This window comes from Cnephaeus nilssonii (genome assembly GCF_951640355.1).
Source record: "Cnephaeus nilssonii genome assembly, chromosome: 13".
Lineage (NCBI taxonomy): Eukaryota > Metazoa > Chordata > Mammalia > Chiroptera > Vespertilionidae > Cnephaeus > Cnephaeus nilssonii.
This window is the reverse complement of record NC_137084.1, coordinates 42,832,339-42,855,009: the sequence shown is the minus strand read 5'-3', so window position 1 is coordinate 42,855,009 and position 22,671 is coordinate 42,832,339. Positions and strand designations below refer to the sequence as shown.

Below are 22,671 nucleotides of genomic sequence, written 5' to 3'. Positions count from 1 at the left end.
GCCCGGTGCTGGGGTTCCAGTGCTCCTACCCCCTTCTCAGGAGTGGTGCGCCTGCCCGTGTGTGCGTTCGTGTCTGCGCGCACGTGTCTCCTTCACAGATTTGCTCCTGCTCCCAGGGTCTGTGCGTCTTAGAGCATCCTCCAAAATTCTCCCTGACTTCACCATTTTTTTTTTTCCTGGAAGAGGAGCAAGCTCGGGCTCCTTGTAATTTGTCAGCGAGGGCCCCTTCCCCTCTTTTCTACCCCCCCCCCCCCCCCGCACCACCACCGCACTACCCTTCACTGCGCTCTGCCGTGTGGCGCTGGTCTGGCTCCAGGACTTCCTAGGCTGCAGGGAGGAGGATGTGACCGGACAGGAGAGGGGCTCCGAGAGGCGAGCCCGGCGCGGTGGAGAAAGGAGTGGCAAAGGGGCGGGCGGCGGGAGCGAAGGCTGGGAGCCGGCTGGTGGCGGGGTCTCGAGTCCGGAAGACTTGAGAGCGGAGAGGTCAGGGAGGTGAGAGCTTTTGGGGGGTCGGGTTGGTGTCCGAAGGTCGGACGAGCCGAGAGGTGCTGTCCAGGGTGGCGGGGGGGATAGGCGGGGCCGGGCGGCCGGGGGGCGGGGAGTGGGCGGTCCGGGGAGGGGCCGGGAGGACGGAGCGCGGACCCGGCGAAGCTGTCGCGGACGCGCCGACCGAGCGCAGCGGCCGGGCCGGCGGGCGGGCGGGCGGGCGGGCAGCTGCGAGCATGGTCCTGGTGCTGCACCACATCCTCATCGCTGTTGTCCAATTCCTCAGGCGGGGCCAGCAGGTCTTCCTCAAGCCGGACGAGCCGCCGCCGCCGCCATGCGCCGACAGCCTGCAGGTAGGGCCCCCCCCCCGCACCGGCACGAGGAGAAGCGGGGACGGTCCGCGCCCGCCCGGGTCCCCCCCGGAGCGTTCAGCCGCCGGCTCCGAGGTCCACCCTGGCCCCGAGCCCTCCTCGGGGCGGAGACCCTCCCCTCGTTCTGAATCCCACTCCGGCGCTGCCTGCAGCCCAGCCCCGGAGCCCCTGAAGCCCCTGCAGCCCCCGCTCACCGTCCAAACCTCAGCCCGGACTCTGAGCCCCTTTCGGATCCAGACTCCATCCAAGCACTGAACTCCCCATACACGGTGGGACCCCGGTCCACCCCGAAGGCTCTGCTCAAGTCTAGAGCCACCTGCCTCCCAGAGGAGCGGAGGAACCCTGCCCCGACCCCTAAACCGCTGCCATGTGTATCAGACCTGGGGCACACCCAGCCCACCTGAGCCCGCAGCCCTCCCTCAGGACCCCAACTCAGGGCTGGGGCCTCACTCCAAGGCCCTGGACCTCAACTCCACAGCCTCACCTGTGCCCGCACCCAGGTTCCCATCAAACATCCGGACTTCGGTCCTCACCTGCGACCCTACCCCAGGGTCCCAGGGCCTCCTCCCAGCACGCTCCTTCCTCCTCCTCCCCTGCTCCTGCTGTTCCTCCTCCCCCCTGTATATAATAAGGTCTTTTCGTCTCTTCCCGGCTGTCTCCCCGCTCCTCTTGTTTATTTCTGAGTGTGGTGGTCCCACTTTATTCTCTGTTTTCTCCTCCGGCTTCTCCGGGTCTATCTGGGCGTCCTCTCTCTCTGCTTCTCTGTTTCTCTCTTGTTTGGCCTCTTCGCCCATGTGCCCACCTCTCTTGGTCTGTCTGCGACCCACCCTCCCCCAATTTCCCTAGGTCTCTCTCTTTGTCCTAGGGTCTTTCCCTGTGGTCACCCCTTACACCGGCCTCTGCTTTGGGGTGAGGAGGGGCAGGCTCAGAGTGCTGGGCTGGTTTCCCCAGGACCTCCACCTCTCCCATGCTGTCAGGCATGACGTGGTGTGGGCACTGGTGGGAGGGAGTAAACATGGACTGTGTAGTCCTTGGATGGTGCCCAGGGATCTAAGGTGGGTGGGGGTGGTGTGATGGGGCACTGGGTTTATAACTTATAATCCCCCCCCCAACCCTGCTGTCCTGGTCTTGAGTGGGGACAGCTGGGGGCGTGGGATGGACTGCCATCTGGTGTCAGTCACCTGTGGTGGGGGGTACCCAGGGCTGGGTGAGTGGGTGTGTGTGTTTGTGTAGGACAGGCTGAGTTGCATATGTTGGGTGTGCCTTGTGTTTGATCATGTGTGTTGTGTCATGTAGTACTGTGTGTGTCATCGTGAGTGGGATTGTTTGGAGGGGTTCTCAGGGGCTTATGGTGAGTGTGAGGATTGTGAGTGTCCGGCATTGCATGCTGTGTGTGGCTAGGAAGGAGGCTGCATTGGGGGTATGGAGTGGCAGGCAGCTGTGTATATGACTATTATGTGTATAGGGAACTTCTGTGTAAGTGGCTGTGTGTCTGTCAATGTGGGAGGAGTTGTAGGGGCAGCTTGCATGGGGCACTGCATGTGTGATGGTCTATGTTGTTGGTTGCTGTGTGTTGCCAGGAAGGGCCATTTTAGGGCCCTGAGGAAAGGTGTCATTAATGCAGAGGGGGTGGGCGTGGGGGAGCTGTGTGTGTCTGAGTGTGTTTGCAGCCGAGGTGACTGGCTTGGAGTCACTATGTACAGCCTAGGCTTGCTCGGGAAATAGATTAGGACCTGTGTGTTGGTGTTTGAGGGTCATGTGTCTGTGTGGTGGCTGTTGGAGCAACTCTGGGAAAGAATGCAGCATCTAGGGCTGAGGGGTTCAAGGCTGTGTGTGTGTGTGTGTGTGTGCGCGCGCGCACGTGCACACGCACCCCTGTGTGCATGGGGGGGGGCAGCGTGCAGGCAGGATTGTCTATGATGAGGGGCTGTGTGTGGCCACAAACGTGACATTTTGGTGTGACGTTAGGTGTGCACATTATCTATGCAGGGTGTGTCTCTATGTCTGGGTGGTGTGTGTGTTGAATTTAATTGGATGTGTGTCTGTGGTTAGGGAGGTGAGTGTTGGGGGGGGTGAGGTGCATGGTGGGAGGCTGAGTGTGAGTGTGAGTGTGGTGTGAAGTGTGGGTGTGTGAGCTCTGTGACTTCTCAGTGTGACGTGTGGATTGTGTGATCTTTTCTCCCTGTGAGCTGTTTATGTGCGTGGTGAGGCGTATGTGAGGGGTATCAAGGAAGTTAAGGGGTGTGTGGGGGTGCGGTGGGCCGTGGAATGTCCTGCAGCGGGTAAGAGAGTGTGTGCATATGTGGGGCGAGGAACGAGGTATGTAATGTGTGGGGTGTGCGGAATCCAGCAGGTGTCCCGTCACGTTTGTGGAGTGACGTGTGCGCAGGGAGGGCTTGGCCGCCATCCTGTCCTTGCTTCCCTCCCGATGAGGTCCCCAGAGATGCCCAGTGACGTTCTCTCACGGCCCCCTCCGGCCAAGCTGCGTCTACCCTTTGCCCTTCATCCCCCTCGCTTTGACCAAGGCCTTTGTCTTGGGTTTCCGGCTGAGCAGGCGCTGGACAGGCAGGCGGCGGGCGCTGTCGTGGTCCGGGAACCTTTGTTCTCTTGCTCTTAGCCTGTCTCGTGTTCTGGGCCGGGCTTTGGAGGAGGGTGGGGAGAGGATGCACGTGTCGCAGGGTCACTGTGTTTACTACCACCTCACAGTCTCCGCGGAGAGCAGACCGGGCCGGGCCGTGACGCCTGGGTGGTAACCGGATGACACGTCCTTGGTGCCAGAGCACCTCGGGCCAGGCTGGGAGTTGGGCGAGTTTGCCAACCAGGAGGTCTTCGTCCCCGGGGTGGCCCAGTGCCCTTCTGGCTCCTGTCACCTCCAGGGAGCTGAGCAGCAACTGCCCCCTTCTGCTGGCCCATCCTCTTCCCTTCCCTTCTCTGTGTGGCCCCCCGGGCGGGCCCCGGGGCTGGGAGACAACCAGGCAGACCTTGGTTTGTCTCCACCTTTGTTGACCCTACTTCTGCTGGGGGGAGTAGTCCCTGTCCCCACAGAGACCCTTATCTGAAAAAGGAGGCCTGGCCATTCCTTTGGGGACCCTCTAGTCTAATGGGGGAGATCCTGTCAGTAGGAAGATGCAGGTCAGACCCTCCAGAGAAAACTGCGAGGAAACATTGCTGGCCAGCCTGCCAGCAGGTATTGGAGGGCATGAAGGACAGGACTTACAGAGACTGCCAGTCAGGGGAAGGGGCTGGGGGCCAATGCCTCAGCCTCACATTCCAGAAGTTTCTCTGAAGTGAGTGGGCTTGAGCTGGGCCTTGAAGACGGTGTTGGGTGAACAGAGAAATGTGGTCGAGGCTGAGGAAGATTCTGGCCCAACTAGAAAGAGGGATCTCGAAGGCCGCTGATCCTTCCCAAGCAATGCTGTACGGCTTTGGACGGCCATCCCTGGGCCTCCATCCTTCTCAAGTTTTCACATCCAAGCTTTTTGCCCACCCCATTGTCTTTTACCCGAGTCATCGTCACCGTCATCTGTCATTGTCATCGTCATCGTCATGTTTCAGGTAGCTCTTTCCAAATTGCAAGCTCCTTTCACCAACTTCTCATTTAGCAGATTAACTCGTTCAGTTGTCTAAAAGCGTTTCTCGAGCACCTGCTAGGCACCCGGCAGGCACAGTTTTCAGTGCTAAGGTCATAGCAGTGACCAAGTAGGCCTCATGGGGCTCCCACCTTCTGTGTCTGAGAAACCCGGTCTTCCTGGCCCAGCCGCACTGTCAGCCCCCAGGCCCTGGGCAGATGGCCCTTCCGTCCGTGTTTCCCCCCAACCTGATGTGCAGCTGGTTCCATGAGGCTCCCTCTTCAGATGCTGGGTCCGGACTGCCCATCCCAGGCATCCTGAGCTGGGCTTGCCATAGTCCAGATGCTCATGTCAGTCATCAGATGTTGTAACCCTCTGTAGGGTCAGCAGCCCAATTGCCATCTAGGGAAACTGAGGCCCAAACTGGGGGCAGAGGACTTTAGGCAGCCTCCTCTGAGGCCCTCCTTTTACCAGCATTACCAGAGGCCAAGAGGAGTCAGGTAACTTGCCCAGGTTCACAGCAAGGTGGCCGGGCCAGTCCCAGAATAGAGCTCTCCTGGCCATCAGGCTGGGCTCTGGCCCCAGCACCATGCTGCTCCCTGGCTGGCCTCCGTGATGCCTGTGGTGGGTAAATGATTATTAATGACCCCTCTGGCTAGGAGACAGGAAATGTTTCCCAGCCACAGCTGGGGACCTGCTCCCTGCCAGCCCCAGCCATCCATACCCGCCCTGGCCATGGTGTTGGTATTGATGTTATCTCCATTCGCCTTACCCTTCACGCCTCCTGATCATCCGCCTCCCTCTTCTCTCAGGGATAAAGGACAGACAGGGACAGAGCTTTCTCTTCCACATCTCTGTCTTTCTCCACTTTCTCCAACCCGATGCATCTCCATTTTCTTCCCTGCCACAAAACAGCCAGAAGCAGCGCCTCCTCCAGGAAGCCTTCCTTGAATACACTGCCAGCCCCACCAGTGTCTTATCCTGGGTCCTGGCCACGGAATCTCCTGGTGCCTCTCTGGTGGTTTGCTCTGATGCTCCCCCAAGGGCTGGACTGGGGACTTCCTGTGGCCTGTCCTCAATTTCTGTCACCGAACTGACATGGAGGATCCTCCCAGATGTTTCCTCCAGGAAGTCCCCAGCCCAGCCCAGGGACTCGCTCTTCCTCTGAGCACCCCAGCCCTGCCTGTCCATGCTACATGCTGTGCACTTCCAGGCCTTCATAGGTGGACATGAAGTGAGTACCTACTATGTGCCCAACAGAGAGGATAGGTAGAGATGAGCACAGTGTGGGCCCCAAGTGTGAGTAACAATGCATCTGCCCCATAACTGGGTCGATAGACCCAGGCACCTGGCTGATGGTGGGCAGCTGATGGGAGGCAGGAGGGGGCGCAGAGAAATATTGATGCTGGTGGATTGTGTGGTGAAGGCACTGCTGGAGAGAAACTAGGGGGCCATGGTGGGACAGAGCCAGGCCCCTAATTCAGCCCAGTGAGAGGGAGGGGCCAGTTGGGGATTTTCCAGGAGGAAACATATGTAAACTGGGAGCTAAGGGAGAGCCAGGAGAAAGTTCTGGGCAGAGCGAAGGAGAGAATGGCAAATGTGAAGGCTTGCTGGTGGTAGACAGAGAAAGGAAAGTGTGGCTCCGCAGTTCTGTGAAGCAGGATCCTGGACTACCGGGGAGGCTGTGTAGGTGGGATGGGGGTGCGAGGAGGTGGTGAAGCATCAAGAGAGGACGAGGCTGGCGAGGCTGGCAGGGACCAGATTGTGCAGGGCTTATAAGGCATGTCAAGAGATTTGGACTTTTCCCAGAAGGATTCGGGCAGTGGGGGGAGAGTTCAAAGCAGGGCAGGGATGGCTCAGCCCTGTGTATTGGGGAGCCCCTTGGGCCCTGACTGGAGAGAGACCGCATTGAACGAGTGAGGGGGGATGTGGGGCTGCCTGTGTGGAGACGGTGTAGTGTGGTCCAGACAAGGGATGAGGAGGCTGAGACAGGGAAATGTCAAGGATAGAGGGGAGGGGGTTGGGGGGTAAGGGGTGGGAGAGGGAGTTGGTCAGCTGTAGAGGTGAAGGGAGAGAGAGAATGCTGGCCCTGGTATTTGGATGAGGAAGGACGGGGCTTGAGGGCAGATGCCTGGGCCTGCGTCAGGGCCCTCTAAGGACCAGAAGGTCTCAGGAAGGCCTCCCGTGTCAGCAGCTTTGGGGCTAAATGGAGACCAGGAGACCCAGCCCGTGCTCGGCTGCTGCATCCTCCTCTGTAGCGTGGGGACTCGGCTCTGCCCTGGGCAAAGAGTGTTCAGAATGCAAAACCTAAAACAACCTGTGAAATGCAGTACTTAATAAAATTCAAATCCAAAAGTGCATGCACACATTGCTAAACGAGTTAAAATGTAAATTTATGAAAATGCTAAACAGACGTGATGGCTCTAATACCACTCATAAGCCTCAAGTGCTCCCTCCACTTTGGATCTGGTGCCTCTCGTGTGGCTGGACCCTGGGGGCTCAGGACCTTCTGGTCTTGTGTTCGGAGCACCTCCTCAGAGGAGCCTGCCCCCTGGCTGGTGTTTTCCTGTCCTGAGGGAGTTGGCCCCTTGAGCCCCCCCCCCAACCCCCATCTATGGTTGCCTTTACTTGGGGGGGCTAGGCACAGAGTTAGGGAGAGGGGAAGAGCAAAGGAGTTGCAGGCGTCGAAGGTAACTCTCCAACAAGTTCTGCAGTGTCCAGAACACCAAAATATTGCAATCTCAGAGTTGGGCCCTGCTTGGCTCCCACTCGGATAATCTTGCGCTAGGCCGTTTTCTGGGCTGCGTTTTCTCAGCTGTAACAGGAGGAAGTTGGGGGTCAATATCTCCAGGGAGCTTATGAGCTCTAGGGATGGATGACAGACTCGAGCATTGTCCGTCTCTGGGGATCCAGCCGTCCACGACTCCCAGCTCCCTGTCAGGGCTGCGTGGAGGCGTGGCTGTGCGGTTCCGACATTCTGTGACTTTAAGATTCTGAGGCTCCAGGAGCCGAAGATGCAGACATTCTGTGAATCCAAGATTCTAGGGTTTGATGATGTGATGATTCAATGATTCTAAATGGGGCTGCTGGGAAGAGCTGCAACCACCTGCCTTGTTAATGCCGATGTTCAGTTATTAAAGCAGAACAAGAGGCAATGGAGATGGTAGCTTGGGGTGGCAGGTGCCCCCGCCCCCAGGGAGGGCTGAGCTTGGGTTAGGTGGGGAATGAGACCCTCCTGACCTGGGACACACAGGCTTTCCCTGGGCCTAACAGAACTGGTGAGTGTGCACGTGTGAGACCTGCCAGTCCCTAAGCTTGCAGGGTAAGAGGTCATTTCCTTCAGCCCCGCCTCCATTCCTCAACATTTCAGATTGTGGCGGAGAGAGGAGCGCCCTTGCCTCCCGGCCCCTAAAGTCTCTGGGCAGAAATGTCAACAGGAGGAAGGAGAGTCCTGCTCGCCCCCCCGCCCCCCCTGCAGCCTGGCCTGAGGGGGAAAACAGGACATGAACGCTTCCTGGACGCAGACACGGAAACACACAAACCCCTGCCCGTGAGGGCCCTAAGTGCAAGGGCCTCCGACTGGGGTAGAGGCCAGAGCAGCCAGAGGGGCAGTGTAGGCAGGGGCACCCCTGGAGTGCAGGCCGAGGAGGGGGAACCCTGCTCGTGCCCTGGGGGTGGCTGTGGAAGGGCCTGAGGAAGGGGGCGTCCCAGGCCAGGACGCTGGAGAGCGGAGGACGGAGGGGTACTCCCCTGTGGCGAGCACAAGGCTGGCCCATTTGTCCAGTGGTTTGCTGCCTCTTGGGTTGTGCACGTGCCTCAGCCCCCACACCACAGTCAGGCTGGAGAGAAGGATTCCAGCCCTCCAGAGAGCCCGCCTGGGGGTGGGGTGGGGGGTCCTCAGGAGCCCAGCACCACTGTCTGGTTTGCAGATCATGTGACAGAGTCTGGGAGCAGCCCCAAGTCACGCAGCACAGCAGGGCCTGAAACCTGGCTCCTGATTCCCAGTCCTGGGTGTTCCCCCTTTCCCGTGGAGCCCGTGGAGAGCAGGAGTGGAGGCAGGACTTGGGTTGGGGGGGGGGTGAGTCCTTGTCTGTCACCCTCGGTCTTTCTCCTCCCACAGGCCAGAAGGCAGATGGGGTGGTGACAGCTGCTCCCTATCATCCACAAGGCCCCATTGTCTTCCACCTCCTGTCTTGGCCCTGAGGATAGGGTCCCCAGCAGGGAGCCCCTCCCCAGCTGCCCAACCCACAGTGGGCCTCCCTGGGGTTGTCCTCGCTTCCCTCAGCCCCTCTGCTCTTCCTGCCGTCCCATTCCTCACTCCCATCGCTGCTGCCCTCGGGCTCTGGCCCATTCCGTGGAGTCTCCATCTCCGGCTGTCCTTGTGTGTCAGCCTCTCTCAAAAGACAGACTTGGGAGGGCCCTAGGAGATCATCAGGTCCAACCCTTTCATTCTTCAGAGGAGGAAGGCAGCTCAGAGAGCGGAAGGTCCTCAGAGGGGAAGTTGCACAGGAGGTTGTGGCAGGGCCTGGGTCACGGAAGCACAGTGCCCTTGGCATCAGGCATCTCGGGTTTGAGGACGGTGTAATGACCAGCTTGACAGACTTCTCTCTTCAGCACTGAGCTCTTCTTCCTTCCTCTTCTTTGCCCAGATGACTCTCTTCTCTGTCACTGTGCCTGCTGCCTGGCTGACCCCTATTTTGGGCTGACCCAGTCCTTGGGACACACCCCAGAGCTCAGGACTCCATAACTGGAATGTGCTCCCGTGCTCCCATGGGCACAGCCCCCGGTGAAAATCAATGTCTCTAGTTAGGAGGCTGCCTGGAACCTAGTGTTCTCTTCCTTTCGGGCACCCACACCTCCTCCAGGAAGTCCCCCAGGACCTCTCTGCAGACGGTCTTCCTCCCACTAGACCCTTTGTGACAGCTGAGTTCTATGAGCCTAGGTTCCGCCTCTGTGACCCCAAGGGCTTGGCCGAGGCTCCCGCTCGCCCTGGAGCCCCTCCTCCAGTGTCCCCTCCTTCTGTTTCCAGGAGGGGCTCAGCTTCCTGTGGCTGGGTGGGGAGAGCCCTGAGGTCCCCAGAGGACGGTGGGACAATGGGGAGGTGGTGATAGATGAGACATTGCGTCTTCCCCCAAACAGGCTCCACCCTACCCAGACCTCCTGGCTGGTGTCTGGGGCACAGCCCTGGCCTCTGGGTCCCTTGAGATGAGGGTCTGACTCCACACCCTTGACCTCTCAATGCTGAGGTCAGAGAATGAGAACCCCTGGCCCTGCAGTCGCAGTTCTCTAACTGGGGGCCGTGGAGCCAGGTCCCCAGGGTGCCAGCAGCACCTTAGCAGGGTGGTGAGGTACTGGGGCCTCTGGGGGGCGAGCTGACCTGCCCTCCCTGCGGGGGTGGGCAGGAGGGGGGATTCTGGAGGAGCTGTGGATGCCTAGCCGAGGCTCCCCTCATCCTGTCTACCTTCCCCAGGCGTGAAGAGGAACCAGAGGAGACAGGGAACCAGAGGGCGAGGGGCCGTTGGGGAATCACGCGAAGCTAGCTGCCCCTCTCAAGGAAGGGGCGGGGCTGTCCCCGGCGGCGCAGGGGGTGGGTCAGCAGAGGCCCGTGGAAAAGCGGGCTCAGGCTTGTGGACAAAAGGGATGGGCTGTGGGGTCAGGCACTTATCTCAGCCCTCGTCATTTCCTCCGCCGGACATGACTGGGTGAGCGGGGTCATCGCACAGAGGGAAGGAACAGGCCGGGGCCAATGCTACAGGAGCCAGGCCCTCCAGTGGACTCGGACACAGGGGTCACCTTGTCACGTGCTGACCTGCAGTGAGTCCCCCTCAGAGGCCCAGCCGCGTGGCCACAGTCATCTGGGAGATGGCCACATCCAGCCCACTGCTCTGCACACAGACCCCCCCCCCGCCCCCCACCGTCCTGGGCCAGGCTCAGGCCCCGCTGCAGGCCTGGCTGAGCAGGGGACCCCCCAGGACACAGGGTCATGTGGCATAACCAGACACCCTGCCACAGCCACCCCACAAGCATCCACACGCCAGGTGCAGCTACTGTCGCCCCTGTGACCCGTGGATTCCAGCAGTCGTGGGCAGGCATCCAGGGCCTGGGTGAGAAGAGGGGCGCCAGGCAGGGAACCGGCCCCCCATACCAGACTGTGCCCTCCCCCAGCTCGCTGAGTGCCTGAGGCTGTTTATTTCCTAGCAGGGATGGGTGTCTCATCCTCCCTCCCCCTCCCTGTCCCCACCACACGCTTCCAAAGCTGCCAAATCAAATCAGCCCCTGCGCCCGCGCCAGGCTGGCATGGCGGCCAGCAGCTGACGGGAACGAAGCCAGGCTCAGAATATCCCGCCGCCTGTGCCTGTCCCATGCTTGGGTGTGCTTGTTGGGTGGGGGTGGGGAGGGGCAGCCGGCGGGGCCGTGCCTCCCAGAGAGGCTGGGGTTTCTGGATGCCACCTGGCTGGTGGGGTCCTAGAGATCCGGTGAGCAGTCCCTGGTGTCCCCCAGCATTCGCGGAGCTGTGCGAGTGGTGCTGATGGGAGGCAGGGTGGGGGGTCCATTTGGAGCCCGGACAACTGGGCGCCAGGCTGGGGTTGGAGACTCACACACGTGATCATATACATTTAGGATTCACCGAAACCCTAGCTGGGAGCCCAACCCAGTGACTATGTGAGCCGGACACTCCACATCCCACGTTATAGATGGGGAATCTGAGGCGTAGAGAGAGCTGGTGAAGTTCCCCGGAGAGAAGCAGAAATGGAGGGGGCCTGGGAATGGGGAAAAGTGTGGTGGGTTCCTTTCTGAGGGGCGCTTGGCTGCAAGCAAGAGCTGGGCCCTGTTCTCAGAGCTGAGGGGCAGAGACGATGCCAGAGCTAGGGTGCTCGGAGAAGCCAGGAGCAGGAGGGGCGTGTGGGGAGAGAGCAGGGTGCCATCAGGCTCGGCTCCCTGGACGCGGCTACCTGTGGACAAGAAGCCGGGGTCTGTGGGGACGGGGTGGGGGGGCAGGCTGGGGAGAAGGGGAGAAGGACGGGCACACCTGAGCCCCTGGCCTTCTTGTCTCTGCAGCCAACCGGGACCTCCTTGCACAGGAGCCAGTGCCCCCAGGAAGCAGAGACGCCCGACTGGAGGTGAGAGCTCCGCAGAGGGAGGAGTGGGTGGGCTTGAGGGGGCAGGGGCACAGGCTGGGATCAGTCTGAGCTTTGCCCTCGCCCCTGGGAGAACTGGGAGGCTGGAGCCGAACCCAAGCCCCACCCCCTCCAGCCTAGGGTCACCCCACACCAAGACCACCAGCCCCACCCTATTCGTGCCTGGTGGGTCCCTCCCACTGAAGATTGGCCCTCCTCTCAAATCACCTGGGAGCCATTTCAGACTCCTCCCTCATTCTCCCCATCCTCATCCAACAATTCTTGGTGGATTCTCTGCCCTAAGTATTCCGTGAGTTTCTCTCCTCCTCTCCATTCTGCTGCCGGCCCCCAGGCCCCGGCTCATCACCTTCCCCCTGGACAGCTCATTGCTGTCTGCTTTTGGTTGTCCCCATCCTCCATGTCGCAGCCAGAAGGATCTTTCTAACATACAAACCTGAGCTTGTCACTTTTCTGCTAAAAAACTCTCCATGTTCCCCACCGCCCGCTTCTTCTGCAGCTACAGCCAGGCCACAGTTCTCCCTTCATACATCCCCGCCTCCCAGAACCACTCCTGCTGGCCTCTTCCCGCCTCAGCTTCCCAAATCCTTCTGGGCTCAGCTCTAGCCTCCCCTCCTCCGGGAAGCCCTCCAGGCCCGGCACTCCCTCCTCTGAGCTCTCCTGTCCAGGCAGTGGGATCCTGGGGCGTTCTGCTCTCTGTGCCATCAGCGCCCGTGTTCTCCATATGTGGCTCTGTATGCCTTCCCCGCTGCACTGTGAGCTCCTGGAGCCTGGGGACTGTGCTTTTTCTCATTTCTGATTCTCAGTGGGTGCATTTGCTTTGAACTGAGGGCTGCCATTCCAGCCCCTGACCATGCCTTTGGGGGTGCCTCTTGGGAATCTTCAGTGCTCAGAGGGGCCTGGAGCAACAGAAATGGGGTGGCCTGGGGACGGTGAAGACGGGCATGGAGGAGGGGGGTGTGTGAAATGGACCAAGCAGCAAGGCCAGCAGGAGCCCACGCTCGTGCCCAGTCCTGGCGAGAGGAAGGGGGGCTGCTGCTGGATCAGCCCCCGCCCTGTGCCAGGAGCTTTAGACACACTTCCCGCACAGCCGCCCTCTGAGGCAGGGGCTCTTATTCTCCTTTCATATTCGGGGGAGCTGAGGCCTATGGGGTCACATAGTGAGCGAGACGAGGCAGGACTGTGAGTGGAGCCCAGCGGTGTCCATGCCCAACCTCGCTCTCTCCCTGCCCTCGGTGAGCCCCGAAGAGAAGACACCCACACAGGGCCTGGGGCGCAGGGGGGTCAGCATGGGCTCCTGAGAATGTCCCTACAGCTGGGAGCTGGGGAAGGGGGTGGAGAGTCATTATTAATTTATTTATGGCCATGGCATTCCCCGTGGGGCGGGGCCCCCCCCAAGAGCTGGGACAGATGGCGTTCCTGGGAGCCAGCAGTGTCTCCGCAGCCGCTGCCACCCGCCAGGAGAGACTGTATTTGTCGTCCTCCCAGGAAGCCATGAAGGGAAAGGGCTTTGGAGAAGCTGGGACCCTCCTGGGCAATGGGAGCTGGGCCCTGAGAGAAGGAGCCGGGCCCAGGCTCCTGTTTATCCTCTGCACAGCCCGCTGTGCCTGAGCCCTTGGCCCTGCTCCTGGCAAGTTCACGCTCTGCCCTCCTCCCAGCCCTGCCCAGCTTCACCCTTGCCATGGGGCCTCTCTGGGTCATCCCCATTCGGTCCCTTTCTCCCTGTTCTCTCCCCGCCTCTCCTTTGTCTGGGTCCTGCTGCCCCTCCTAAGACCAAGGATCTGAGGCTATAAGGCCCTCAGCTCTCAGCTCTCCTGCCCTCCCCCCCATCCCTAACCCACACCCACCCGGAAGATGGCAGGTGTCTGCCTGACCTCTGGGCAGAGCCTACTCTATTTCTGGGTGCGGTTAGCACCCCATCCTGAGTGCCCAGGCCCATGCTCAGCCCTGCTGGGAGAGACAGGTTGCCACCCTTGGCATAGAAAGGACAGGACTGGAGAGAGTAGGGACCCTAAGGTGTTGCCCAGACTATAGGGACAGCTGGAGGGAAAGGGGGGAGAGGCATGGGGAGACAATGAGGAGCCCTCCAGTCACGGTGGTGGCTGGAGAGACAAGACGGCCTTATCTAGAGAACAGTCTATGGGGTCAAATGGGCATAAGTTCAAGTTCACCACTTCCTAGGTATGTGAACTTGGGCCAGTCCCTTAACCTGCCTGAGCATCAATTTCCTCACCTGTCAAGGGGGTAAGAAGCTCCATCATTGTTGGACATAATCACTTATTAGACATAATCAAGAAGAGCTGCTGGGAGAAGTCACCAGGGCAGTATTGTGACGTGCCTGCCCGCAGCCGGTCCTTGGAGGGAGCTTGCACCCTCCCTGCTTCCCTCAGGAGTGAGCTCCTTAGAGCCAGGACTAGGCTGTGAACTGTGAGACGGGGTGCACTGCAGGGGTGAGCTGGGATTCATGAAGGTTCTGCGGGCACCGCACATTCCTCTGGCACCCCCAGCATGACAGCCAGGAGAGCAGGGCGGCCAGCACCATCCCCACCTACCAGGGTGTGTCTGCTCAGCACACCCTCTGCGATGGCTCCCTGGCGCCTGTGCCAGCTGGCCAGTCTGGGGGAGGGGCTCTCTGGGTTCATAGTCCTTCTGAGTCCTCCTTTGGGGCCAGGGTCATACTCCCTCTAGATGTCAGGGCTGAGGCTGTTCACGTAGTGAACAGAGCACACTGGGTCCCTGCCCTTGGCGTTGGCTCTCAGGGCCCAGACAGGGGCTTGGGAGCCCTAGGGGGTGAGGGCTGGGGGAGAGGCAGACACAGGCTGGGGCTCAGGTCTCTACACTAAGCACCCAAATGCTCTGCCCAGCACTGGCTCCTCTGCTGCTGCCCATGGATAAGTAAAGACCATACCCCTTGGCATGGCATTGCCAGCCCTGCCCGTGGGGCCCCTCGTGTCTGCCCTTTACCCCTAGACATGGCAGTACTCACTGCTCTGGACACCAGCTCTTCCTGGCCTCCCTGCCTTTACTCCCACTGAGCCCTCTCTCTGGAGTGGTTCTTATTTATTTGTTTATTTATTTTCAACCAGTACTCCCTTTCAAGCCCCAAATAAGATGTCACCTCCTCTGTGAAGTCCTCTCAGATTGCTCTCTCCACATCAGATCAAGTCAGTCTCTCCTCTTTCCAGGTCACTTACAGCCCCCAAGCTTCTCTAAGCTTAGAGTCAGGTAGCTTGTTACCCCGTGTGGTTATCCATCCTTTGCCATGCAGATAAACACCTTCATGTAGGAACCACGGCTGCCTCCTTTGTCTCCGGGACCTACGTGGGGCCTGGCATAAGCCTCGTATATAGTAGGTGCTCAATAAATGCTTCTTGAATGAATGAGGATGATTGTGAGGGGGTTGGAGTAGACACGAGAAAGAGGCAGTTGCTGGGTTGGTGGCAGTCTTGGAGACTTGCTGGCGGAGGACACCTTGGACCTTCAAAGGATGGGGAGGGTCAAGGCCATTGATGGATGAGGCCAGAGGTCAGGTGGATAGCCAGAGAGGCCCACGTGCTCAGCTGCTGACAGAACCAGCTGAGGCCGCGAGGACCAGCACAGGCCTGGGAGCAGCAGAGAGGACCTGGAACAGGGACTCAGGCCGAGGAGGGGCGCAGGGCCTGGCTCGGTGCTGAGAACCAGCTCCAAAACCTCTCTGCCCTGGGTCCTGGGCGAAGGACCGCTTGGTCTCGGAATCTGGGCTGAGGCTGGTCTGGAAGAGAGGAGTGAGGTGAGTGAGCGGGTCCGGCATGGCGAGATGGTGATAGTAGGGCCAGGAGCCAGGGGTCGAGAAAGGCTTCGTGGGGGAAAGGTACAGCTTGTACAAGGGCATGCGGCTGCCCTGCAGGGTCTCTCTGGGATGACGGTCACCATGTCAACGGAGCCCACCAGTGACTCGGCCGGGGACATTGGATGAGGCTGGAAGGACTGCTGAAGGCAGGCCTTGTCACGTCCGTATTTAAAAGTTTTGAGTGCTTCCAACTGGCAGATGTGCCAGCCTCCTCCTGAATTCCCCACATCAGGAGCAAGTGGCCTCAAAGATGCCCCGTGGCCCCAAGGGGGCGGCTGCCAACAACTTAGCATAGCATCTGGCATCCGTAGGGGCTCCGAGGCCCTGCCATCTGTCTGTGCCCACCTGTTGGGCTGTACAGGCCTGGGGTGTGCAGGCACTTGGGCCCAGGGAGGCGGTCTCAGCTGCCACTCCAGCTTGTCTCTCTGCCTGTCTGTCCATCTATCTGTTCATACCCCTGACGAACTGAGGACAAGACAGAGATGGGCAGACACAGGTCCTGCCATCCTCTGCCCACGCGTTGTGGCTCAGTGATTGAGCATCCACCTATGAACCAAGAGGTTACAGTTCGATTCCCGGTCAGGGCACATGCCTGGGTTGCAGGCTGGATCCCAGTGTGGGGCGTTGCAGGAGGCAGCCAGTCAATGATTCTCATCGTTGATCTCTCTCTCTCTCTCTCTCTCTCTCTCTCTCTCTCTCTCTTTCTCTCCTTTCTCTCTGAAATAAATTAAAAAATTTTTTAAGAGAAGGCTCCTCTGAAGGAGGCATCAAGCACCAGGGATTTACACCCAGAGAAGCCACAAGCTAGGCTGGGTGAGGCTGTGGGCAGGCCAAGGCCCAGGGAGGTCTGGAATGTAGGCTCAGAGAGAGCGAGGGGCTGGCTCAGAGGCACACAGCAGGCCCGAGGCCGTGCTGGGCTAGAAGCTTTGGGCTCAGGATGAGGTTCCTCTGCCCGACCCTCCCCACCCCCACCCCCCCGCCCCAACCCGGCCTGGCCCTTGGCTGTAAACACAGAGAGAACGAGTTCCGTTTCTCGGGAAATATTTATCTCGGGCCGTGTGGGGCGCGTGTGCTGGCCTCTGCGTGTCCTTCCTGCGGGCTGACCTGGGGCAGGCGGTGAGGGGCTTGGCAGCTGTTGGGGGCAATCTGTGGGGCCCTGAAGGCAAGGCAGGAAGGGTGTGCCTGGGGCTCCTGCTTGCCAGAATCGGGATGCTGGTCTGGCAGAGAGGAGTGAGCTGATAGGAGAGAAATGGATTTCTTTCCAAACCCCACAACGTAACCGCCTTTCTCCTGTTCCTGTCTTCATCCTCGTCAGCCCTGTGCTTCGGGTTCCTGCCTCCAAGCCTCTGCTCCCGTCTGGTGCCCCCACCTGGGAGGTCTTTTCTTCTTCCTCGTATTTCCAGCTCTCAGCTGGCTTCCTCTGGGAGGCCTTCCCTAACGCTCTAACCCCTTAACCCTTTGTCCTTCCCTGTCCACTGTCTGTCCCCCTCCTCTGGCTCCCCGCAGCTTCAGACTGAGCCCCTAGACCAGCTGAGGTCTTGTCCCAAGCTAGTCAGACAATGTAGTCAGCTTCTTCCAAGCTGCCCACAGGCGCCCCTCCTGGGGAACCCAGGCCTGGGCGCTCTGGGCATGGGGCAGTGGGCTGAGGCTGGGGAAAATCCCATGGGTCCAGCCAGAGTGAGGGGGCAGAGGGGCCCAGGGCGCCTGCTGGCTGGCTCTTGGGCTTGAGCTGTGTGTCCCAGGCTGGGCCAGGCTTGACGGGGGCCCTGACAACAGGAAATCCTTAGAGGAACAAGCAGTGGCTGAGGACTTGAGCACAACAACAGGAAACAACCTTGACATGGGGCAGCAGCTCCGGCGACTACCCTGTGGGGTGGGGGAGAGGGGAGCTTGTGGGACCAGTGATGTCGAGGTGACACGGAGACACTGATGGTGGGGCCGTGGGCGTTCTTCTGAGTGTGTGGCACTGAGCGTGTGCCATGTGTGATATCAAAGGTGACCTCAGTTGTGGGATACTGAGTGGAGAGTGGGTGAGTCACTGAGTGCGACACGGGGTGGGCACTGAGTGATAGTGGTACCAAGTGTGACACCACTTGTTGAAGACTGTGTGAGGCCGTGGATGTGCCACCGAGTGTGTGACGTGGTGATACTGTGTGACTTCGTGCGGCTGAGTGATAGCAAGTGTGTGACCCTGAGGGTGTGACATCAGTGAGGGTCAAATACGTAAACATGGATGAATGACACTGTGCAATAGTGGGTGTGGTCCTGAGTTTGCGGTCCACGGGTCTGACACTGAATGGTGAAGCTGCGTGCGTGCCCCACGCATAGGATGGAGTGAGGCTGTGGGCAGCCGAGGGTGTGACGTGGCGTGGGATCAAGGTGTGTGGCGCTGTGTGTCATGGTTGTGATGATGTGAAATGTGAGCACATGACCCTGTGTGTGACGCTGTCCTGGGAAGACCCCGATGCGTTCAGGCAGGGGCGTGACACTGTTCAGTTTATGGTTTTGAAGGATTGTTCAGGCTGCAGAGTATGTGGGGGAGGAGTTGGAAAGGCTGAGAGGAAGCGGCCAGACCAGTTGGAAGCTACTGCAGCCCAGGCAGGGGTGCCTGGGCTAAGGGGAGGGGAGAGGAGTTAGAGAGAGAGGGATGAACTCTGGAGATACTCGGAAGGTAGAAATGATAGAACTTGCTGATGAGCGAGAGGAAGAGCCAGAGGTAAATGGAGGATGGCTCCCAGGTTTCTCACTTGAAGAACCAAGTGATGGGTGGTGGAGATGTTACTGAGATGGTGAAGACTGCGGGAAGGGCAGGGTCAGTGAGATGGGAGAGAGCAAGGAGGCAGAAATGGGGAGTCCTGTTTTGGGCGTAAGTCAAACACGCAGGTGAAGAGGTCCAGTGGGCGGCGGAGGCCAGGCGGGGGATGTACGTGGGAATTGGCAGCCATAGCCGGTTTATTAAACCATGGATCTGGCTGGGATGACCCAGGCAGAGGGGAGGACTGAGCCCCAAGCCCTGAGCCCCGCCTACTCCATCATCAGAGGCCGGGAGGTATAAAGGAGCAGCAAAGAGACAGAGGAGGAGTGGCCGGGGAGGGGAAGGCGTGGTCAGGAGTAAGGAGGGGAGAGGTCCAAGGTGGGAGGATGCTGCTGCCCTGTGGGAAGGTGGGGGTGGGGAGGCTGTGGGACGGGGCCGTGTGCACCAATCTGCCTGACAAGAACTGTCAGTGACAAGGTGGGGCCAGAAGCCAGATGGCCGGGGCAGATGGCGAGAGGGAAGTGAAGACAGAGCGTAGTCAGCCCTTTGAAGCGTTGGGTGGTGAAGGGATGCAGAGAAGCGGGGTGGACGCTGGAAAGAGGTGTGAGGTCAGGGGAGAGTGAATTTTTTATATATATTTTTTATTGATTTTTTTACAGAGAGGAAGGGAGAGGGATAGAGAGTTAGAAACATTGCTGAGAGAGAAATATCGATGAGCTGCGTCCTGCACACCCCCTACTGAGGATGTGCCCACAACCAAGGTACATGCCCTTGACTGGAATCGAACCCAGGACCCTTCAGTCTGCAGGCCGATGCTCTATCCACTGAGCCAAACCAGCCAGGGCGAGAGTGAATTTTTTTTTTTTTATTATGGACCATTTTAAACACAATAATATAATACAATAAACTTGCCACATGCTCATTACCCAAATCGAACGGTTATCAAGATTTGAGTACATTTAGTTCATCTATCCCTCCTCCCTCCCTTTTTTTTACTTTTCTTTCCTAAAGTACTTTATTTGAAATGTTTAAGTTGTGGTAAAATGTACATAACCTTGAAATCACCGTCGTAACCATTTCTAAGCGAATGGTTCAGTCGTGTTGCATAAGCTCACATTGACGTGTAACCAGTCCAGAACGTTTTCATCCTGCACAACAAAACGTACCCCGTTAAAAACTCCCCTCTCCCCACCGCTGGCCACCGCCATGCTGCTTCCTCAGACGATATCCGTCCTTTCGTGACTGGCTTGTCTCACTTTGCGTAATGTCCTCAGGGTTCATCCGTGTTGTCGCCTGTGTCAGAATTTCCTTCATTTTTGAGACTTAATAATGTTCAATTGTACATATGGGGTGTCCCCAAAATGTAGACACACTTTAACAGCTGATAACTCACTGAATAGCCACTCCTTTTCAGGTTTAACTGATTTGAAATAATGGGTGAAGCCAGACCAAGCTTTGGACAAAGAAAGTTTATCCGAAAGTGCCACTAGACTTTTTTTTTTTTTTTAATGGGGACACATAAGAGATAAAGTTTACGGTACAAAACCGGCAACAGTCGGTAAATTGAAGGCACACAAATAGAGAACGAAATGATTCTTCTGTTTGCGATCCCATTGCTTCGAGTCATCAGCAGTGCCTGGACCAGAACGGGCATCAGTTTGAAAACAGGCATTGACCCAAAAAATTATTCATTTCTGTAGATTCTTTCAACTTTTGAAAATGAACTGGATGTTACTAAACACTCATTTTATAAGCAGTCAAAGTGTGTAGACATGTTTGGGACCCCCTGTATACACCACATTTCGTTTCTCCATTCCTCCATTGATGAGCAGGTGGGTGGCTCCCACCTTTTGGCTGCTGCGTATCATGCTGCTATGAACATAGATGTGCAAATATCTCTTCAAAATTATGCTTTCAGTTCCTTTAGATATGTAGACCCAGAAGCGGGGTTGCTGGATCACAGGGTGATTTTATTTAAAATGTTTGAGGGACCTCACACTGCCTCTGACAGCAGCAGGCGATACCTGTTTCCATGCCCGTCAGTGGTTACCAGTGGGGTTCCCGTTTCTCCACACCCTCGGCAGCACTTGTTATTTTCTGGGTTTTATTTTTGATGGCAGCCATCCTAGCGGGTGTGGGGTGGTACCTCAGAGCGGTTTTGATTTGCATTTCCCTAATGATTAGCGATGTTAAGCATCTTCATGTGCTTCTCGGTCATTTGTATGTAACTTCTTTAGAGAAATGTCTATTCAGGTCCGTTGCCCATTTTTAAATTGGGTTGTTTGTTTGTTTTATGGATGAGTTGTAGGGCTTTTAAAAAACGTATTCTGAATATTAACCCTGTGTCACGTATAAGGTTTGCAAATGTTTTCTCCCGCTTCATAGGTTGCTTTGCTGAAGTATTTTAAAGTAAATCCCAGACATCATGTCATTTCATCACAGATGGATTTTATTAGGGTCAGAAGGTCCTGGATGACACTGAAATGTGACCGTGCAACACAGAGCCAGCTCGGAACTGAGTGTACGGTGCTGTGTGCGGGGACTCTGGGCTTCGGGAACACGGTGTGTGACTGAGGATCGGGCACCCTGAGAGAGGGTGAGAGTGACGGTCCCACTGTGTGAGGCCCTGTACGCCGGTGATGTGTGACACTGGACACCGGGGAGGACTGTGGGACATGACACAGGAAGGGGACAGCAGTCGTGTCCCTGGGTGCCGTCCTGGGGGGATGAGTGGGACACAGAGTGGGACAGTGTATGGGAGTGTATGTGGATGTGCTGTAGGTGACACGTGCATGTGTGTGTGTGTGTGTGAGAGAGTGAGATCCATGTTGGACTAGCCCCAGCCTCAGCTGATGACCCTCAGGGGGAGGACAAATGCCTGGTGGGGACAGAAATGGTGTCTGGGTCCAAGCTGGAGTGAGGCCCCCTCCTTCCTCTGAACTCCCCAGAGGGTCTCCTGGAGGCAGGACGGGAGCAGGTCAGTGGGGGGCCGTGGGTCCTGGGGAAGAGCAAGGGCGGGTGTCAGACAGTCCGGTCTGGCTCTGACACTTAGCAATCGTTTTATCTTGGAGCCTCAATTCCCTCGAGTGGAAAATGGGGCTGTTGGGAGGATCACATGAAATAGTGCTTTTAGATGAACAGCTCCCGGCACTGAGCACATGCTCCGTGGTCTCCCGAGGAGCACCGTTCCTCACATCGCTCGGCCCAGGCACCAGGAGAGATGGGAGCGAGTGGGTGTGCCGAGGGGGTCATTGAATGAGTGATATCACATTCTCTTGTGCCCACACTGTCAGCACCTCCCCCCTCACTCCCACACCCTCCCCTCCAGGCTCCTGCCATCTTCACCCGCCGTCAGCCTCCAGCCCAGGCTCCTGCAGCCTCATTCAATTAGGCCGATGCAATTTACTGAAGAAAAAACCCATAATTTGGTTAATCACACCAGTAGGGGATCTGGCCAGGCTGGGGAGGATGGGGTGGGTCCTAACAGCTGAGGGCACAGGCCTCGAAGTGCTCGTCTCTCAGGACCCCACCCACTCCCTTGGGCTCCCTTTGGACTCTGTTGGTTCCATTTAGGAGCCCACAGAGTTCAGAGCTTGGATCTTCCCAACTCCAACTACAGAGAAAGGTCTTGAAACAGCTTGGACTGACCAGGGTCACTTGTGCCCTGGGAGGGTCCCTGGTCTTTCCCGTGCCTCAGTCTCCCCGTCTGACAATGGGCTGGGCCAGGAGGGGGTCTCTGAGCCTCCAGCCAGCCCAGCTGGACTTTGCGGCCCAGGCCTTCCTTCTCTTGGGCTTTGGGGATGGAGGGGTAGAGGATGGTTTGGAGGAGGGGGGTGTCCTAGAGCCTCATCTGGAACATGCTCACCCAGTGCTAGTGTCAGGGACCCTTCAGTCCCAGGCTGCACACCTGGATGGGGCAGGAAGAATGGGGCTGCTGATTCTTGTCACCTGAGGGCGCTGCTTCTAACCTCGCAGGTTGTACCTTGCACAGGGGCTCCCACCGAGGTGAGGCGGCACTGACACCCAGCCCGTTCCCCCAGCCCCCCCCCACCCCGCACAGTCCTCGCTCCTGAGGGATGCATTTGCCCAGGGGGTTGAGCTCACCTCTTTCTAACTTGCACAGAGGTGGCCTAGTCCCCTGCTGGGAGCCAGTTTAGGCAGGACTTGCGTGGTTCCAGTTCGTCTTCTCAGCAGTGCTGGGAGAAGGCACCATTTTATAGATGAGGAAACTTAGCCCAAGAAGGTGAAAGGCTTGTCCAATGCCACGCAGGTGACGTGTGGCAGCGGTAACGGGGGAGCCTGGGGAAGGAGAATCAGACCTGCCACATGCACTGATGCCAACACTCTCAGCCCTACACTCATTCACTCATTTGGAGTCAAAACCAGCCACGGGTTCACACCCTCCCTCAGACAGCTACACACTCACAGGGCACACCCACGCTCACATAGACACGAGCACAGGCTGTGGCAGACACAGCACACACAGACGGCTCATGCACAGATGTGGACACGGGTGCTCACACGC

The 22,671-nt window shown here is 58.2% G+C and overlaps 1 protein-coding gene across 3 annotated transcripts in view; it reads left to right on the top strand.

Annotated features, from left to right (window-relative positions):
• The first annotated feature begins 424 nt into the window (after nucleotides 1-424).
• The window catches only part of PDE2A (phosphodiesterase 2A), a 62,026-nt gene continuing 39,779 nt past the window's right edge, over nucleotides 425-22,671 (top strand). The window contains exons 1-3 of one of the 3 annotated variants that reach the window (XM_079789479.1): nucleotides 425-492; nucleotides 773-839; nucleotides 11,486-11,547. In XM_079789479.1, coding sequence (XP_079645605.1) covers nucleotides 821-839; nucleotides 11,486-11,547 — 81 coding nt within the window. In that variant the 5' untranslated portion in view covers nucleotides 425-492; nucleotides 773-820. Of the gene's footprint in view, nucleotides 493-518; nucleotides 546-689; nucleotides 840-11,485; nucleotides 11,548-22,671 lie in introns of those variants that run through there. The other 2 variants (XM_079789480.1, XM_079789478.1) reach the window with 2 other exon arrangements.